Source organism: Halichoerus grypus, chromosome 5 (genome assembly GCF_964656455.1).
Source record: "Halichoerus grypus chromosome 5, mHalGry1.hap1.1, whole genome shotgun sequence".
Taxonomy (NCBI): Eukaryota; Metazoa; Chordata; class Mammalia; order Carnivora; family Phocidae; genus Halichoerus; species Halichoerus grypus.
The window spans coordinates 180,155,824-180,175,494 of NC_135716.1; the positions used below are offsets into that span (position 1 = coordinate 180,155,824).

The 19,671-nt window shown below is 42.6% G+C and overlaps 1 protein-coding gene across 3 annotated transcripts in view; it reads right to left on the reverse strand.

Annotated features, from left to right (window-relative positions):
* Nucleotides 1-19,671, reverse strand: part of UBE4B (ubiquitination factor E4B) — a 122,507-nt gene that overhangs the window by 37,347 nt on the left and 65,489 nt on the right. For 2 of the 3 annotated variants that reach the window (XM_078073803.1, XM_078073804.1), the window contains 6 exons: nucleotides 17,960-18,188; nucleotides 9,768-9,909; nucleotides 8,752-8,852; nucleotides 7,454-7,568; nucleotides 3,295-3,378; nucleotides 561-617 (listed from right to left, as the gene is read on the reverse strand). In XM_078073803.1, the coding sequence (XP_077929929.1) occupies nucleotides 561-617; nucleotides 3,295-3,378; nucleotides 7,454-7,568; nucleotides 8,752-8,852; nucleotides 9,768-9,909; nucleotides 17,960-18,188 (728 nt within the window). Of the gene's footprint in view, nucleotides 1-560; nucleotides 618-3,294; nucleotides 3,379-7,453; nucleotides 7,569-8,751; nucleotides 8,853-9,767; nucleotides 9,910-16,166; nucleotides 16,317-17,087; nucleotides 17,496-17,959; nucleotides 18,189-19,671 lie in introns of all 3 variants that reach the window. The other variant, XM_078073805.1, reaches the window with a different exon arrangement.

Sequence of the window (19,671 nt, forward strand, 5' to 3'; positions counted from 1 at the left end):
ATGGAAGAGGCAAGTCAAGCTGCTACATCGGCAAGTGAGGGGAAAATGTAATGAACGGAGTTCTCAACAGCCAACCTGTTCAGCTGGGTCTCAGCCACCAGTACCATGGCTGACAGTGAACACACAGAAACCCAAAGCTCACAAACGTGCAGGATCTCTGTTGGTATTTTCTCATCTCATATGGAGGCAGAAAAGCCTCCAACTCCTCTACATTTTCACAAGATAGTCTTTTGATTTTTATGTTTCGAGAAGTTCTTTGATAGAGTTCAGATGAACTATTTTTACACTATCAAAGGACTCAGGTAAATTTTTCCATAGGACTTGTTTTCCTCATTCTACGATACTTATACAAAAATCATGGAAGAAAATAAATAACTTCATCCCAGGCAGTAACATATAGGGTTAACCAATTTAACTATTGAGAGCCACCCAGACGTGTTACCTATATCTAATCTAAATGTCCTCTAAGAGACTTTTTTTTTTCCACATGTTACTTAAGGGGATATCTTCGGAGTTACACATCCATTGAACATGTGCAAGTCCATCAGGGAGGCACTCACCAAATTGCACACAGGGTGTGTCTTCCCAAACTTGGTTTCACAAAGCTCACCTAAAGCCTAGAAATAAGATCAGAAAGTGTCATTTTTTTAAAAAGATTTTATTTATTTGAGACAGACAGAGAATAAGCAGGGGGGAGGGGCAGAGGCAGAGGGAGAAGCAGACTCCTCGCTGAGCAGGGAGCACCGTGCAGGGCTCAATCCCAGGACCCCGGGATCAGGACCTGAGCCGAAGGCAGATGCTTCACCGACTGAGACACCCAGGCACCCCGCAGAAAGTGTCATTTAAATGTATTCCATCTTAAACTGACTGCCATGTGTAATATCAAGGAACAGCTCTAATGCTGCTTTAAATACATCTGCATTCCTTCCAAAACACTAAGAGCTTCACTGTTTTTCTGATGAATAAGCTAATACCTGCATGTTGTAAAAAACTTCAGATAAAATAGAAATACAAAATGAAACTAAGAATCACTCATAAACTTTACCCGAAGAGATTAACCTCTATTGATATCTTAGTTAACAGCTTTCCAGCCATAATCTTTGTGCCTATACACATTGAAATAAATGTGTATATTTTTATAAAAAGTGATTTTTTTCACTTAACATCTTTTCATGTCAAAAAAAAAAAAGATATGCTTCATAAACTTGAGATGGCTAGTCTTGCCAGTGCTAAATAGGACTATAAATCATTACCATCTAATAAGCTACCAAATTCAGAACATATTTAAAAGCATTAGTTGGCTTCGAGATCTTGGATATTTTTGAGAACTCCAACATTTTCCTTTGGAGCTGCAATCATTCTCACATTAGAGAATCAGGAAAAGTAGGTTTTAGGGACATAAACACAGTTTAACGTAGCCGGCGTTTTCCAACCAAACACTATTTTAACAGTGAGCTTCATTTCCTGTGATTTGAACACGGCTACCAAAGTTCCCGAGCCAGCCAGCTTCTGCTGAAAGGCACTGAAAGGTCTCTGAGGTGCCACTGAGAAGGAAAAGCTCTCGCTGCAGAGGGCAGGGGTTCCCAAACGGTGCTGCGCATTAGGATCACCAGGGGAGTTGGAAAAACCCAGCGCCAGGCCCCATCCTCACCATACCCGCGACCAGCGGAATCACAATGTGTGGGAGCCAGGTACTGGGTGTTTTTTAAAAATCCCCAGGTGATTCCAGGGCATGGCAACCTTGGGAGGCACGGAGCCAGAGAACAATCACAGTTGTTTCTGATTGCAGCTCCAGTGGTCTTCCTCTTCCTGCTCCCATTGTCCTTCCTCACACAGCGCTCTCTCGGCTGTACAAGGATCAGTAATGGTATAAAATAAAACTATTGTCTGTCATAGTGGAGGCCTTTGTCTTTTGAGCACGAAGAACATTTTGTTGATATCTGACACTGAACGCTCCTTACTGAGACATCGAGCCAGTTCAGACCGCAACAGAAAAGCTAACCATTCTGTGAAGGAACATTTACATCATCCACTGAGAATGAATGTGCACTCGAGTATTTCATCACTGGACTCAAACAATCAGATGGTTTCACTTCCTTTTCTCTGGCACAGACAGAATTATGCATAAGGATTAACAGAATTTTATTTGGAACCCAAATGGCATGGGCAGGAGAAGGAGCCCTGACATAAATCCATTCAAAGTTATTTTAAAAAGAATTGCTATTTCGCCTTCTAATTTCCCACAGTATCTTCGCCTCTTAGCTCCATTTTGACTGATTAAAATAGAGACATGCACCCTTCACATACACCCCCGTGTTAGCATTTATCATGCTGTGATTATCTGCGCTGTTGCGGACTTGAGTTTTGCGGTGGGTCAGGAACAACTCGTAGAGAGGTGCCTTGTCTAATTAGCCCCAGTGTCTGGCACAGAAGAGGTCCTCAGTGATACTGACTTAATGGTAAGATGGAATTAAGTCAGTAGAACGAGTACAAGGAACAACTGTAGTAAAAAGATCAATTTAACCAAGGCCTCAATTTATGGGACTGTATTTATTCAGAGTTAGCGAATTTTGTATTTTGGTATTTTTTCCTTCACATCCTAGAGTGAAAAATATTTAGTCATATGTCAAAGTATTTTTCTCCCCAAATTTCCAAGAAGCCAATTCACAAAGAAAAGGGTGTTTTCGTTTCTTTCTGGTTCCAGTGTGTTCACAGCAGTCAAGACCCTCCGTGAGAGTCTAGGGGGCAGTCTGCCCACAATTTACTCTTGCTATAGGTGCCTGAAGGAGCCAAGCAGGTCTGTTTCTCATAGGAAGCTTAAAGGAAATGGGGAAGGCAAACAAGAAAACTACTCTGAGATTTTTCTGTCACTGCATAAAGCTGGGTTACTTTTCCTAGTATAACTATGCCTTTTTACTTGCATTTGTAATAGTTCTTTTTCTTTTTTTTTAAATAACAAAACTGCATTCCAATGTATGCCTGTTGCCAGGAAGATCAGAAGGATACAATCAAGAGCCAACATTTTCGTAAGCTACACAGTCAGACGAAGTGTATTTTAGTGCCTACATCACTGACTCCTGCCAAGGGCTCGCGTGTGCGGATTATGTTCTGGGCCACTACCTCCCTCCCTTCACTGATACATCTCACTGCACATCAAACACTGCATGGCCAACACAATGCTTTCAGGTTTTAAGTGTGAAAACGAGGTTGATCACCTGAAAGAAAAGTGTGTGTTACAATCATCTGGAAGAAAGCATCTGGTGAATGGCTTAAAGAAAACGAAGAGAGGTTTACCATGAGGGGGTACTTAAAGTAGTCACTATCGAGGGAGCACTCTTTGGCAGCGAGAGCCAGGCCTTGTAAAATGGGGATAAAGATCTGTAAGAAAAAAGAAATCGGAAATATAAGCTTAGGAAAAATTAAGAACAGGAGGCATGTTAAAATAAAGTGCTGAATCTGAATGTCTAAGCATTTCCACCCTCCCCAAGGAAAAGCTGTTTTGTTTATAAAGGAGTCTAGTATCCAGCCACGGAGTGTGGCTCTGGACGAGGCTGACCATAAAGTGATATAGCTGAATTTTCCAGAGGTAACAGGATCTGGTGAGCCCTAATTCTCGGGCAAGACTCCGAGTGACTTAATAGAAACACAATTTTTGAGCCCGCTACAGGAGTCCCCAGGGGTCCTCGCTCTAGTCAACTAAATTCTCTACATCTGGACAATGAATATGTTTCTGATGACCAAGCACCTACAATCTGTAAAGAAACTGGACTAAATGTTCCACTATTTTCTCAACTCTATCAGTATTTTAAAAAATTATTCCCAGCCACTCTCCCACCTCCATCTGATTCTTCCCATCCCTTCCTGTTTATTTTGAAGAGAAGAAAAACACACCAGTAACGAATATTATTATCATTACATTGACTTTAATTATGTAGAGCAAAGAGGTAGCTGGTAAATGTGGAATCTGCAAAACTAAACTTGACTAGAATGACTTACCTCCGTTTGTGGTATAATGAAAACATGAGCATGATGCCAGAGCTCGAGGGCACCCGTATTTATTTTTACAAGTTTACCATCAACACCAGAGCATGCTATCACCATGCAAGATTTGCTCAGCACAGCTCATCTACAAATGCCACAACGTACTCACTGACCGACTCATTTAGAGAGTTGGTTGGGATTCAAGACTAATAACATTAAGTAGAAGATGGTATAAACAACAGCTGACAATCCGAATGTCAGCAAGTTGAAATGGAAGCGCTCTATAAAGCCACTAGAAAATCTGAAAAATTCCCTTTCCTACTAATTTCATCCCATCGTACTGAGCAGCTTGGTCATTTAAGGAGCACAGGATTTAAAAAAAAAAAAAAAAAGGTGCCCTGGATTACAAAGTGCCTGTGGGGTGTCTTCAGATAACAAGATAGCTCTGGAAGAGATCGTTCCAGTTTTTGCAACTCAAACCATCAGGGTAGAAGTAACGTGCTGTCAGAAGCTAGCTAAAAATGGATAGGTAAAGCTGAGGTGTAGGGATGGGGGAATGACAACATCACAATCAAGAAAAACAAAACTGAAGTTCCCAAATCACCAAAATAAATTTTCACAATTGGTCATCTAGAATAATCTCAACATTTTTTTCCAGAATGCTATAAAGAAAACATCTTTATGTTTTCTAGTAGACTTAACCTCTTCTGCAGGTAGGATTTAATTTATAATACACAAGGTATTACTAGCTATAATATTTTTCAAATAGTCAAGCATTATAATACTTGTGTGACTTACGTATTTTTTTTTAAGATTTTATTTATTTGAGACAGAGAACGAGCAGGGGGTAGGCGCAGAGGGAGAGGGAGAAGCAGACTCCTTGCTGAGCAGGGAGCCTGATGCAGGGCTCGATCCCAGGACCCTGAAATCATGAGCTGAGCTGAAGGCAGACGCTTAACCAACTGAGCCACCCAGGCGCCGCTATTTGTGTGACTTATGTATTTTATTTTATTTTTTATTTATTTATTTTTTAAAGATTTTATTTATTTATTTGACAGGGAGAGACACAGCGAGAGAGGGAACACAAGCAGGGGGAGTGGGAGGGGGAGAAGCAGGCCTCCCGCCGAGCAGGGAGCCAGACGCGGGGCTCGATCCCAGGACCCTGGGATCATGACCTGAGCCGAAGGCAGACGCTTAACGACTGAGCCACCCAGGCGCCCCTTGACTTATGTATTTTAAATGATTCTCTTGTTTTCAAATAAACACCTTGGAGCAATGACAAAAAAAAATACAAGTATTCATCTCCAATCCTAAATTCTAGCTGCTATTTATTTATCTGTGAATATCTCAAACATTAAAAGGAGACTGAAGTTTCAGTCAAAAGATTTAATAGTTCAAATCTGCCAAACTCTTCAGACAAGAAAAGGGAAGCGCTGTTTTCCATTCAGTCATCATCTCTCTCTAGAAAAAAACACATGGTAACACAAAGACAGACATGGAGTGTTCAGGACCAAGTGGAAGGAAAGGCATCAGAATGCTATGATTAAAAAGAAATAGTGGGGGGCACCTGGGTGTCTTAGTCGGTTAAGAGTCTGACTCTTGGATTTTGGCTCAGGGCATGATCTCAGGGTTGTGAGATCGAGCCCCATGTTGGGCTCCACGTTCTATGCGGAGCCTGCTTAAGATTCTGTTTGCCCCTCCCCCATCTCTCTTTCTCTCTCCCCCACCGAAGGAGGAAAAAAAAAAGAAATAGTGGGTGCACAACACTGCGAATGTACCAAATGCCACGGATTGGTTCATTTTGTTATGTGGATTTCATCTCAATTAAAAAAAAAAAAAGAGGGGGCGCCTGGGTGGCTCAGTCATTAAGCATCTGCCTTCAGCTCAGGTCATGATCCCAGGGTCCTGGGATCGAGCCCCAGGGGAAGCCTGCTTCTTCTCCCTCTCCCACTCCCCCTGCTTGTGTTCCCTCTCTCGCTATGTCTCTGTCAAATAAAGAAAATCTTAAAAAAAAAAAAGAGGTCACTTCACAACATCTGTGTAAGTTTCTTTATGAGTAAGACAGGTATAACACAGTCCTTTCAGCTAATCACTGGGCTGATTTTATAGAGCTAAAGCTACTCTGGGTTCCTGAAATGAAGACAACAGGAAAAGTGTTCTCATTTTTTTTTTTTAAGAATTTATTTTTTAAGTTATTTCCCACGCAGCGGGGGCTAGAAATCACAACCTCAAGATCAAGAGTCGTAAGCTCTACTGACTGAGCCAGCTGGGTGCCCCAAGAAAGTATTCTAATTAATGCACATCATACACAGAACAGAGGGCACCACTTAAACCTTCCAAGATGCTTATTTATTTTCTTTCTTTCTTTCTTTTTTTTAAGTAGGCTGCAGGCCCAGTGTGGAGCTGGACATGGGTATTCGGTATAAAAACAAATAAAAAGGAATCATATCACTTATAGCTACTGCCTCTGTTCTGTGTAGAAAGAAACGATCATATGGTAAATTGTAAGAAAGTGTCATAAAAATCCTTAAAAAAAAAAAAATCCTCCCATCACTGGAAACAGTTTGTGTGGAAGTTGCTGTGGCCAAGTGCTCATGTCACAAAACAGGCTGGGATACAGCAACCAAACGTGATGCCAAAGTTTCACCTCAGAAGAAACTTTCAAGGGCGCCTGGGTGGCTCAGTTGGTTAAGCGACTGCCTTCAGCTCAGGTCATGATCCTGGAGTCCCGGGATCGAGTCCCACATCGGGCTCCCTGCTCAGCAGGGAGTCTGCTTCTCCCTCTGACCCTCCTCCCTCTCATGCTCTCTCTCATTCTCTCCCTCGCAAATAAATAAAATCTTTAAAAAAAAAAAAAAAAAAAAAAAAGAAGAAACTTTCAAGACTAAATAAATAGCTTTATTACTAAATATCCCATATCTGCATTTTCACTTGACTTCACACAGTGAGATATAAAAGCTGTATGAATACTTAATGAAAGAAGTAATTAGTAAGATATGAGACAACGTTCCCAGTTGAGTGGCGAGAAGACAAAAGATTCTGTGTGGTACGCAAACTGCACTGAGCTAATTTCATCGCTGGTTTACTAATCTTTTTGTAAACTCGGAGAACTAATTTTCAACACGACTCAACTGGCAAATGCACGTCGTGTCTTATGCCATCTCTTGGTATTCTTGTGTTAAAAGCACCTTGAAATGAGGGACAGGGCCTTATACTTCTTCTTCCCTCTCAAGGCACTTAGCACTGTTTAAAATACTTGATGCTTGACTGCTTGAAATGGACAAATGATTTGAACAATGCAGATGTCAATCTGATTATCTCAAGAAAGAAGTATCAGATCTCTCTGAGCAATTAACACATGCATGTTCAAATTCTGAAACAGAAGTTTTCAATAGATGGTGTCTTTAGAAATCAGCCTTGGCATAGAAGCTCCTAGGTTAAATGTCCTGGTAGCAAATTCACAAAGCCTCACCTGCTTGAACACTTCTTCATCCTGGTGAGTGGTCCTCACCAGTTCCTGCATGAAGCCATACGGGAGATTCCTGCAGAGCATGTACGGCACCAGGAAGGACGGCTGCTGCATGGACCTGCGAACCCACAAGAGTCAAGGACCGCGATGGCTCAGCTCATCAGTGTGCGATAACACGGCACACGGGCTGTCACGTCAGCAGACGTGTCCAGTCAAATGTCAAACTTTAAATCTCCCAAATATCCTACACAACAGTTTTAGGCAAAAGACCACCCTTCTTAAATTGTTCATAATCACTTTTTGGTCTTTTTAATGAAGAGACTATAGAAAGTTTCAAAGAATCCATTTTTTCCTACAGTCAAGCCCTTTAAAAATAAAGCATTACCCAAAAAATAAAGCATTATATGTCTCTTTTACTTATTTGTTTATGGCACATCCAACTGAAAAGAAAAGATCAGTGGTGGCTGAGGACTTTTAAATAAAACTCTGCTAATTTTAACCACAGAATATTTTTTTTGGTTTTGGTCCATGTTTATCCTTTTCTTTCTTCTTCTTCTTCTTTTTTTTCCTTTTTAAGGTTCATTTATTTATGTAATCTCTATACCCAACATGGGACTTGAACTCACGACCAACCTCGGGAGATCAAGAGTCCCTCGCTCCCCTGACTGAGCCAGCCAGGCGCCTCCAAATTTTTCCTTCTTTTTGACAAGTTTCAAAAACAGATGGTTCTGGTACAGAAAATAATATAAGAACATCCAGAACGAATAAATGTAACTTTGCCATTTCTTCCTTAGAAATTTTTGCATTACTTTTCCTTCAGATATTTTCATAAAATAATGAAATATATAAATACTCTTATATTGAACTAGAAACCTTGATGGGACCCTCCGAAACAATCAATAATGTAGTGTATTCTGGGTGATTCCCAAACTAACTGCTCTCCCACTGTTATTTATCACTGAATAACAGAAATTGATTGTATGATACATGGAAAGTGATAACCTGCACATTTTTTCAAAGATCTCCCCTGATTTCAAGGAGCTGCTTTTAAACTAAATACTAATTTCCTGCCTTGACGTTGACATATTTCAACAGTGGTCTAGAAGTAAAGCAGACAGTGTTTTATTTTCATAGTGTTTCAGAGAAGGAAAGGGACCTCCTGGGTTATCCATTCAACCACTTTTGTCTTCCAGGTGAGAAAGTGTGTTATCCAAGGTGAGGCAAGTCGGCCGGAGAGCCCAATGTCCGCTGAGGGATAGGCTCCTCTCCCTGCTAACACGAGCGCACACGGTTTTCCCTACCTTGGCTGCGTGAGGGAACCTTGTAGGACTAATGCAGTATGGGATATGCACTGTGAGCGGATGTTGCTCAGAAGCTGGCTGACTGCTGGCTGGCTGCACATCTGAAAGAAAAGGCGGAGGAGGTCAGGACTGCAAAAACAAACAAAATAAGCCTGTACTGTTGAAAACTGACAAGAGTCGGGAGACGTCAATCTCCAGGAAATGGCATGCTTTTCTCTTGCCTGACTCATAATGAACAAACCAGAGTAACTGTACCGTCCACGTGTACTGCCTCCACTGAAATCTACGGTCAGGGAAGAGCGCAGAGTGAGGTGGCCAAGCGGGAATCTCAGAGCTGTGTGCCCGCTCTCCGCCTTTGCTTAAGGTTCAGTGCAACAAACCCCAGAGAGGCCCTTTACAAATATGTAACTAACAGGTGGACAAGTTGACTAGTTTGGAAACGAGAAGTGGACAATGAACTGGGAATGAAATCATAATAAAGACAGCATGAAACAGGAGAGAAAGCATAGCTTCTGGAGTTTAAACCCATTTTTGTAACTTTTATGTGATTCCGGACAATTACTCAGTGTCTCTGAGGTTCATCTGGTTATTCATACAGTAAAAATAATACCTATCTTACACTAGATTAACTGAACAACCATGAGAATCTGAGCTCCCGTAGGCGAAACACAAGGTCAGCAGTCCGCGGGCACTCCATACATGGGGGTTATTACTACACTTGTTACAGACTACCAGGAACTATAAGGGCCCCCATGCAAGTCGCTGGTGGCAGTGGCACTTGCCCCCGTCACTTCTTCCTTCCACTAGGATGTGAGTTCTGTGAGGGTGGGGGGGATCTTTGTTTTGTTCACTGATACGCCTTGAGCTCCCAGCACAGCGCCTGGCACATAATACATGCTGGAGAACCATTTTCCTGATTGAATAAATGAAGAAATGTTCCTTAAGGGGGCAAAAGATTATTTATCAAACAATAACCAGGTTCTTATGGGTTTTTAAGTGGATCTATTTCGTATTACCTTTGGTGCTTTTTTTTCCTCTATTCCAACTCGGTCAAAACACTCGATGAGGTAGTTCAGCATGTCTGTCTCCTTGCAGGTCTCAATGGTGAAATGGTCGCTGTAGGAATCCCAAGTACTGGCCCCACCAGAGGCTCCCAAACTTTGGAGAAGAGAAAAGAAAACTGATGATTCTTACCTCCTCTCAATGAATTATCTTTGATAGAGTTTGCATTTCTGCAGCAGAAAGCCTGTTAGGATCCCTGCACCCACGACAAAGCAGACACTCATGCAGCCAAGGTTGGAGCTGACTGCTCATTGCACCTGCTCATTGCACCTGCTCCGAATCCAACAACAGTAACTCTTAGTAAACACTGTATTGACCTAAGAAGAGAGTTGGAGCAGAAACCCAACATCTTCTCCTATTGGGAGTGGCAACTTACAAGGCCAGGAGGACTAAGACCTACTGTGCTGGGTACCTGAAGGGATAGCACATGTGCTTAAACCAAACTGGCCGTCTTCACTCAGACCGACTTGTAGGTTGAAACCAGACTATGCTACTGCCATCATCGAACTCAGCAGGAGTGAAGTTATAAAGACTAACAAAAAACCCCTTCTCATGCCTTCTGACATAATCTCAAAAGCCTTCATCCAGCATTTGGCAGTAGGACCAGAAAAGGAAAACTGTCCAGTTATAGAAGGAAACATAAAATTATTTGTTATTAACACAAAAATTTCTAAAACTTTCAGTGAAAAAGGCAAAGTTGTAGAGTAAACACAAACAAAACAAAAATCTTGTGTGGGGGTATCCCAACTTGGGTTCTGGTCCAGCTGTACCGCCTGCTTGTGACCTGAACCTAGAACCTCATCTCCTGTGCAGTGAGGCTTAAAGGAAACCAAATGGAAGTGCGTCGTAGACTATAAGCAGGATACAACATGAAGCACTGTTATGATTAGTAATAACTATTCACCGAGACCAAAGCCAAACATTATCTCAAGTGAGGAAATTAAAGTTTAGATCAACCATCAACAAGTCACATACCAAATCTGATGTTTAACTCACAAATTTATTTGATATACACAAAAGATACAAAGAGAGTAATCATGGCACAGGGAGAGGCTAGGAATTTTGAAATGAAAAGGAAATGAGAAGACATAAACTTAGCAAAAAAAATTACATATGAAAGATGATAAAGGATGGGAAGAATATCACGACCTTGAAAGGCCCATCCCTACTTCAACTGGGGCAGACAATTAAAGGCTAGAAACCAACAGGACTAAGAGGGATTGAGCTATTAACAATACGTTATGCAGGTAGATGCATAGATATACATAACTAATTCTGGAATATATGCATAACTGACCTTAGAATTTTAGAAAAATACAGTTGACCCTTGAACAACACAGGGATTCGGGTTGCCACCTCCATGCAATTGAAAATTGCATTTAACTTCTGACTCCCCCAAAACTTAAAGACTAATAGTCTACTGTTGACCAGAAGCCTTACTAATAACATAACAGTCGATTAACATGTATTTTGTGTATGTATTATATACTGTATTCTTACAGTATATTCTTAAGCTACAGAAAACAGAATATTATTAAGAAAATCATAAGGAAGAGAAAATACATGTACGGTACTGCACCGTATTTATTGAAAAAAATCCACATATACGTGGACCTGCACAGTTCAAACCCATCTTGTTCGGGGGTCAACTGGATATATAATTGACCTTGGAATGAAAGTGTGATATTAAAGTTAAAGAGATGAAAACAATGCCAGTTTTCAATCCAAGGCTTTCAGGCCAGAGTCTAGTAAATCTGAATTCCTACAATCTGCTCCATAGGTCTGACAGAAGGGAAGAGAGAAGAAAGCATAGGGCGGAAAAAAAAGCAACATCAGAACAAAAGAGAAAAACCAACCAAAAATATGAGAAGTGTGGTGAATCCCCAAAAGTAGAAAGGGAAAAGGGAGATATTTTCTTACTGCACCATCTCAGTTTCAAGCTATCTGCGATTCTTTCCTCCTCTGTCTGACGTCAGGGACCCAGTGACTCTATTATCCACTGCACTTCCAAAGATGAACTTGACCAACACAGGCCTTCCCCAGACACAACTAAGGTTAATTTTCCTTTGAGTGGCTCTCTCTCGCAGAAAACAATGAAAACCGATCTGCCTCATGTTTAAAATGAAAATTTCAACTATACATTTCCTTGATAATAAGGCCCAAATTGTTCACATTTTTACGTTTCTGATGAAAAGCATCTTACTGATGCCGATAGGTCCTTGCCAGCTCCACGGGGTCACTCCCCGCAGCCAGCACGCGAACATCTGCGGGAAGCCAGCATGCTTACATGGTGGCCACTCACACGCTGAAACTAGGTTCCATTCTTAGCCAACACTTCCCACTGAATTTTAACTTCAGTGTGAACACCTCAAAGCCAACTGAGGTACCTTCACAACTATTTCACTGAGACATGAAAAGTGACAATGTATGTAGAAGATTGCTTGTCTCATGCCAGGCAATGCAGTGAAAGGCATCCAGAATGTATCAGAGAATTTTCAAAGCTAAAAGAAGTTGGTATATTTTGGTGATCATCTGCTAGACACCAAACAACACTTCAGCTGACTCTCAAGAACAGACGACCCAAAAAAATGAAATAAAATTTAACCAAATAGGAAATGTAGAATAAACTCCAGTATTTGTTCATAGATTACAAATTTTAGGATTGGTCCTACAGGTGCTAAAGTAAACCATGATCCCCTAGCATGAAAAGCAGCCAGTCTCAACAACGCTACACACAGGTCTCAATGATCAAAACGCACAACGATCTTTAGGTTCAAAGTGAAAGCGCTGGACTTAAATTTTGAATGCCACTCTGAAGGAGAAAAGTGGTGTAGTGTTTGTGTGCATATGTTCATGCTATCAATAAACATTTTTAAAGTTTTAAAATAACATTTCATTTTTCCCTAAACAAGTTATTCCCAAATTCATGATGCTTTTACAACTGTGACACATGGAATACCACACTGAAAATATGTCACATTCAAGTCCTACGAGTATCTACAAACTTACACCTCCTTCTGGGAGAACGTGTGAACCGTTTTCTGATAACTACACCGACAGTCCAATTTAATAAAGTGATTACTTCGCATAATAGAAATACACCTGACTCCTTCTGAAAACACAATGCAAATCTTCCAGGGGAGCCGACGTGCATCAGATCTGTTGCAAACTGAATCCCATTTGAAATGCACCAGGAAAACACGTTCCTTGATAATTTCTTCTATAATGGTATGAATAATCTCTCTCCTGTGTAACTCATTTTTTTGAATGCAGACTTTAGAACGTTGTGTTTTCTCAGTGCAAGGCAAAGTCAGAGCAGTGCGGGTTCGAGCAACGTGAATTCATTGAACAAATGTTCACAGTGTACTGTGCATTCTAGGCGCTGCTGCAGGCTCTGGGGGCAGACACGGAACGGAACAGACCCTGCTGGTATAGCGATTACACTCTAGAGGGGGGGACAGTCCAAAATAATATAGGAATGCTATGAAGAACAATGACAGCGGAGCACGGTGACAGAGACGGGCAGTAAGCGTGCGTGTGTGCTTTATATAATGTGTGATACGACCCTCTGGGAAGATGGTGTCTACACGGAGACCCGAGGGCGTCAGGGGAGCAAGCCATGCAGCCACCTTGGGGACAGCTGTCCACAGAGAGGAAGGAAGTGTGAAGGCCTAAGGTAGCCGGGAGTATGCCAGGGGAGGTCAAGAACAGGGTGGCGAGCAGCGGAGGGGGCAGGCAAGGGGAGGCACGTGAGGTCAGAACGGAGGAACGCGCGCGTGCGTGCGTGCACGTGTGCACGTGCATGTACGTGACACGAAGGGTCTCGCTCGCCAGGGTGAGGCTTTGGGTTTTACTCTGTGTGAGCAGGGGCACACTGCGTGTGAGGGTTTGGAGACACACACGGTGGGACTGTTGCCATGTTTCATCTCCAAGCAGAGACGAGCAGCAGAAACGAGAGGGTAAATGTGAACATTTTCCACCATTTGCTAATTTTCCCTTTCTCTATTCACACAGGTTCACGACACTGAAGATTCTACCTCCTTCACTGAAATATCTAAGCAGTTACAAACAGATTTCTTTCCTGGGAAACACTCGGAAAAATTTTCCTCAGAGCAAATGCTATGTTATTTTTATCACAAGATGATTCTCTCACTTCGCTCATTCCACTCCTGCAACAGGTCGATCCTTAGAATTTATACAGCTCTTTCCGGAGGACTATAGAACGTCACGGAAGGAATGTTCTACCTTTCTTAAATTAATCCTTCTCGTCCCCACTAGAGATAATTAACATATGTACGTATGTCCCAACTACTTCCAAAAACATTTGTAACGTATCAACTGCGCCGGGCGAGCCGGAGGCGGGCAGGAGGGGGACAGACGCGGCCCCCTGTTGCTCTTCTACAACATTCATCTTACCGGGCAAGGAGTAGGTGTTGAAATTGCTTACTTGAAAGTAAATAAAATTCTGGGAAGATCGATTGGCAAGAAAATAACTGTTATTTCCTGATCACTCAAATTAACCTCCTCTTGGTTCTGGCCCTACGTGCATTCTTGAATTCCTCTCTATTTGCTTAATCAGTTATATATTTTTACACATCCTCTCACATTCTGCTTGATAGCTATTCAAAAGCTGTTAAGTTGCCAAAATCTGGATAGATCAGATTCCGTTTTAACAGCCAGCAAAGGACCTGCCAACTGAATGGAATTTTGTAATTACCGAGTAAAATGCTGGCACTTCCTTGCCAAGGAACAGAGTAGATGCATAAACACTCGGCAGCAAAATAACTAGTTAAGGAACAAGAACAACACGAGTCCTGTTGGGAGCACAGTGTGGTGGTGAAGCAGGTGAGTTCTGGACTCAGGCCTTGCCACGTACTTAGTTATGTGACTGACCTCCCTGTCCCCCAGGTTCCTTACAGTAACTGGAAGGGCTGCTGTGAGGATAGAGGGATAATGTGTGCAGAGTGCTGGCACGGGATCTGGCCCACGATGCTCAGTCAGTATTTGGAGCTATTATTACACGGTTATCTCTCCTTGTAGCTATAGAATCTAGATCAGAGACAAGGCTGGGATGCCAGGAGTCTAGTGCTAGTAAAAGCAGCACGCCATCTGGTATCTTGGTGAGAGCAAGCTGGAATGAAACAGGCCAGGGAGAGAGAGCATTTCTCTCACAATTTACAGTAAAACAGATAACAAAGCACTTTCATCATGTATGGAAATTGATTCCTAAAAAGGATGCCTGCTGCATTACTATAATCGTGCAGTAGGATTTTATCCACATGAAAAAGACACTTCTACCTTTGGGAAATTCACTTGAGAAACAGTAATACAATGTTCAACCTAATACAAACATCAACCTTCCTGAATCAATATTCAACCTTGCACCAACATTCCTTTCTCTCTTTATGTACTCTCTCTAATGATTCTTCTGAACACTGTCAAATTTAATGAAGTGTACCTAACTCCTACTGCCGTCTCTATTTATAGCCTGGAGTTATTTTTGAGCAGTGCTGGGCACAAATACCAAATCAGTCCAGTGGAAACTTCGGTTTAAGAGCAAAATCGTAAGACAATGAGTCAGAGGTTCAGAAAGAAGGTGCTATTATATTTTCTTGCCCCCAATCACCTAGAAAACCCAAGCAGTCTTTTTTCACACGGTTTTCGGGGGGGGGGGGACCATTCAGTAGCATCACGAACTCAGTTTCAGCCTCTGTTGTCATTCCAGAGGCTGTCTAAACAAGGGTCTAGCCTCACTGAGGTCAAGGAGGTGATCAGTGAAATTTAAGGTTAGAAGTGAAAGCAGAATCAGTTATACCAGACAGGATGGCCCCATATGCTCTTGAACAGACTGTCAGCCCGAGCTGGGGTGGAAGGGGTAATTAAAAGACACACACACGCACACGCGATCCCAGCCCCTTTGCCATTCCTAAGTAGCAGCAATCCATGCAACTGTACGTAAGGAAACATGCCCCACTGAGTACGTGTTGCTCACATCTGGCAGCTCACGAGAACACTCGCCATAGTTAAATGAAGGCTACCTCATTTCAGATCTTAGGGTGGGTGTGCTTGATGATTCATCTTTAATCTGTCATTTGTTTCTGACAAATGATTACACATAAGTTTTCCTCCAAACTTACCAGGCAACAACGATGAAGATTTTCCTACGTGCCACTTTACCCCAGGTAAGGTCCTAAAGCCTCGGTACATGCAAGTTCCCCACATCTTGACTATCCAGGCTGTCTCATTTGACCCTACCCTGTTTAGATCCAAAGCACGCCCATAATGAGGGCTCATAAAAGTTAGTTCCTAAGCACCTATGCACATGCAGGGGTAAGACTCCATTCCTCTGATACCTGGACCCAAACTGGACACAAGAAAACTCATCACCACCACCACCACCTTCATCATCACCATCATCACCATCATCATCTTCTTCTTCATCTTCATCACTACTGTCGCCAGAAAGTGCGAGGAAGAGGAAGGAGAAAGGATTGTCGTACATACTACCACAACAAAAGCAAAAAAGGTCATCAGGGAACAAAGGAAAAACAAGAGGTAGAAAGCTTTTGCAACTGCTATCCCTTTTTAATTAAATGTTATGCTAAAAGTTCTGATTACTGACATGCAGAAAAATAATTCACCTCGATGACATAAATGCACAGGCACATTCGGCGGGGGGCGCGGGGGGGGGGCACTGGGTTAGTGGAATTCTGATACTGCTTCTTTCTAAGAGGCTCAAATCAAAGGGTCAAGGCACAAACACCGGCCCCGCCCCAGTGATCAGAGGTGAGGGACACGGGCCCAAGACTTGCTCCCACCACCCCCTGGTCTAACGGTATTTCAACTCTGATTGACAACAGTACGAAGAGCTAAAATGTGCTCCTGTGAGCCCCAACGCTCAAATACAAACTGCCCACAGCCTCTGGAATTCATCTGTAATGAGGAATGACACATGAACTAGACTTCAAAAAAATGAAAAGTGACTTCTTTTTTTTTTTTTTTTTTTTTTGGCCAGGAAGGAGGAAGAGTGAGGGGTAAGAACAGACGGAGGGACGCACAATGGAACACCCACACCTTCTACTGTTATCAGAGCCTGGCAGAAGCATGGACTCGGGGCGCGAGCCTACCAAACTAGTTAGACACACAGGTTAATAACCCCGAACAGGAAAGCACATGTAACTGAGGTCAGCGTCACACAGCAGTTCTTCCAAACCGAGTTAATCGCCTCTCCCAGCACTGCAAACACGCACGCAGCTTTCCTGCTGAATAAATACCTAGGAGAGATCCTTAGGGATGAGGAACGTCTGCTCATGGCACTGGGGGAGGTGGCCAGGGAAGGTGGCCCCAGGTGCCCCAGTCTGGGAGAGCTGACAGGCACTGCTTGAGGGCTACTAGCGAGGGCAGGGAGGCTGGGTGAGCTGGACAGGATGGAGATGCCGGGGGACCGCGGGGTAGGAGAAGCTGAAGAGCCCCACGGGGGTGTGAGAGTGTAGGGGCGATACCGTGAAGACGCGGGCTGGCTTCCTCCGGCAGCGCCGGGAGCCGCGCCATGAGGGCTGAGGGGAATGGACGGCACAGCCATCTGGCCGGCTGCACGGGAAGGGGAGGAGGCAAAGGATGGACTCGTCATTGGCACCGAGCTCCAGAAGCTTGTCCTGGGAGCCGGGCTAGTTTCATAGAGGCTAAATCAGTTGAGAAAGAGAGGAAAGAAGAGAAAATTGAAGAAAAACTTGAGGTAAATAACTAAAATGGAAAATATCAAGCTTTTAAAGAATAGTACAATGACACTTTGCATCTCTAAGCATTCAAGTGTACAAATCTCTCAGATACTCATCTGAATGGCTATAATCTAATTACCGCACCGATCTCGAGGCTACATTTACAGTCTGATAAAGCCCTCCTTCCAAAGAATAATGTACTCTATACAGCCACTGACTTCTAAAATTTACCAACAGCCTAACCGTGGGAAGCCAAACAAACCAATCTGGAAAAGACAAGATCTCCAGCCACGACTAAATGCACCCGCCCAAACACAACACATGGCACAATCCGACTGGCAAAGGCCCGTGAGTGAGCAGTCCCCTCCGTCACACACTTCATGGCTGTTGGACTACCAAACTAGATGTGCAAAAGGGAGTGCACTGACCTAGAGAAAGAGCTGCTACCGAAGGAACCCACACTGCAGAACAGGGGGCTTGTTCCTGGGTTGGAGCCAGCACTGGGCATGAGATTTCTGTCTGGTGACCGAGCTGCCGCTGCAATTGGCTGTGATGTGGCCGTCAGACTGGCAAATGGATTTTCATCTCTAGTCTGAGTAGACATCATTAGCACTTCCATTAAAATCTGGCCAATCAAGTCCTTAAAATCAGAGAACACTGTTGGAAAGGCAGAATAAAGAAGAGGTTACACATGCTTCTTCATATACACAGTCCTTGAATCAGCCAACTGGAACCAGAGGTTCAATGTGGTATCCGGATTGGATTCTGGAACAGTAAAAGGACATTAGGAGAAAACCCGGTGAAAAATCCAAATGAAGCCTGAGTTCAGGTAATAGTGATATCTTAGTTCTGACAAATAGACTATAGTTACGTAAAATGGTAACCTTAGGGAAACTGGGTGAAGGGTATATGGGAACTCCCTGCACAATCTCCAAAACTTTTCTGTAAATCTAAAATTATTCCAAAATACAAAACTTATTTTAAAAAAAAGAAAGAAAATTGGAGTGCACCCAATGAGAATCCCTGCTGAGATATATTAACCCTATCGCTATGGTCTTGCTACTCCCAGCTATGGACATTTGTTTATCATACTAGAAGTAAAGCTGGGTTACATTTCTTCACCTACCTATGCTTTATATACAGTAAAACTACTAAATGCGAGGTTCAAAATATTTTATGAAGTGTCTAATACTTAGTCACCATCTGGCTTTCTGGAGCAAATTCTATTTTCTAACTGCTTCCTTATTCTTTGAAGCTCCCAAATGCTTTCCTGGAGGTCTTTGGATACATTTTAAATATCACTAAATAAATGAGAGCTGTAACACATGTAAATCTTATCCGATTTGGCTATTAAAAATTATCACTTATATGTGTACAAGACAGATTTAAGAATCTTAAGGTTTACAATAAGAATAATAACAAGGGGGCGCCTGGGTGGCTCAGTCGGCTAAGCACCCGACTCTCGATTTTGGCTCAGGTCGTGATCTCAGGGTTGTGGGATCGAGCCCCGTGTCAGGCTCCACATCAGCAGGGAGTCTGGTAGAGATTCTCTCTCTCCCTCTCCCTCTGCCCCTCCCCCTCCTTGCTCACTCTCTTGCTCTGGAATAAAAAAAAATTTTTTTTTTTAAAGTAGCTGTTGCTTAAAAAAAAAAAGAAGAAGAAGAACAAGTGGCAGGCTTTTGAAACACACGGGTGCTAGGCTCGTATCTACAACCAGTTAATAAGAAGATCCCAGTAAAATCAGAAGTAAACTATCCATCTGCCAGGAACATAGGGGACTTTTCTTGCCAGGGAAGATGGGCAGCACAAAAAAGGGAAAGATGATCTCCTTTTCATTCGCTCATTTAAAGTACATCTATTGAGGGATTATTAAGTGCAAGGCACCCTTCTAGGCACCAGGAATACATCAGGGAGCAAAAGAGACAAAAATCCCTGCCGTCAGGGCTATATTCTAGTGATACGCAAAGGAACACTACAGCAAACCACCCCTGCCTCTTCTGCATTCCAAATGACTTCTGTAAAGAAGAGTATCAGTGCCTGAAATGCTGGTATCTTGCTAGAAGTTTTATTACTTTGTTATAAAAGTGTGGTTTAGGGTAGCCTCTTAAAATAGAATCCTGGAACACAGCAAAGTATCAAT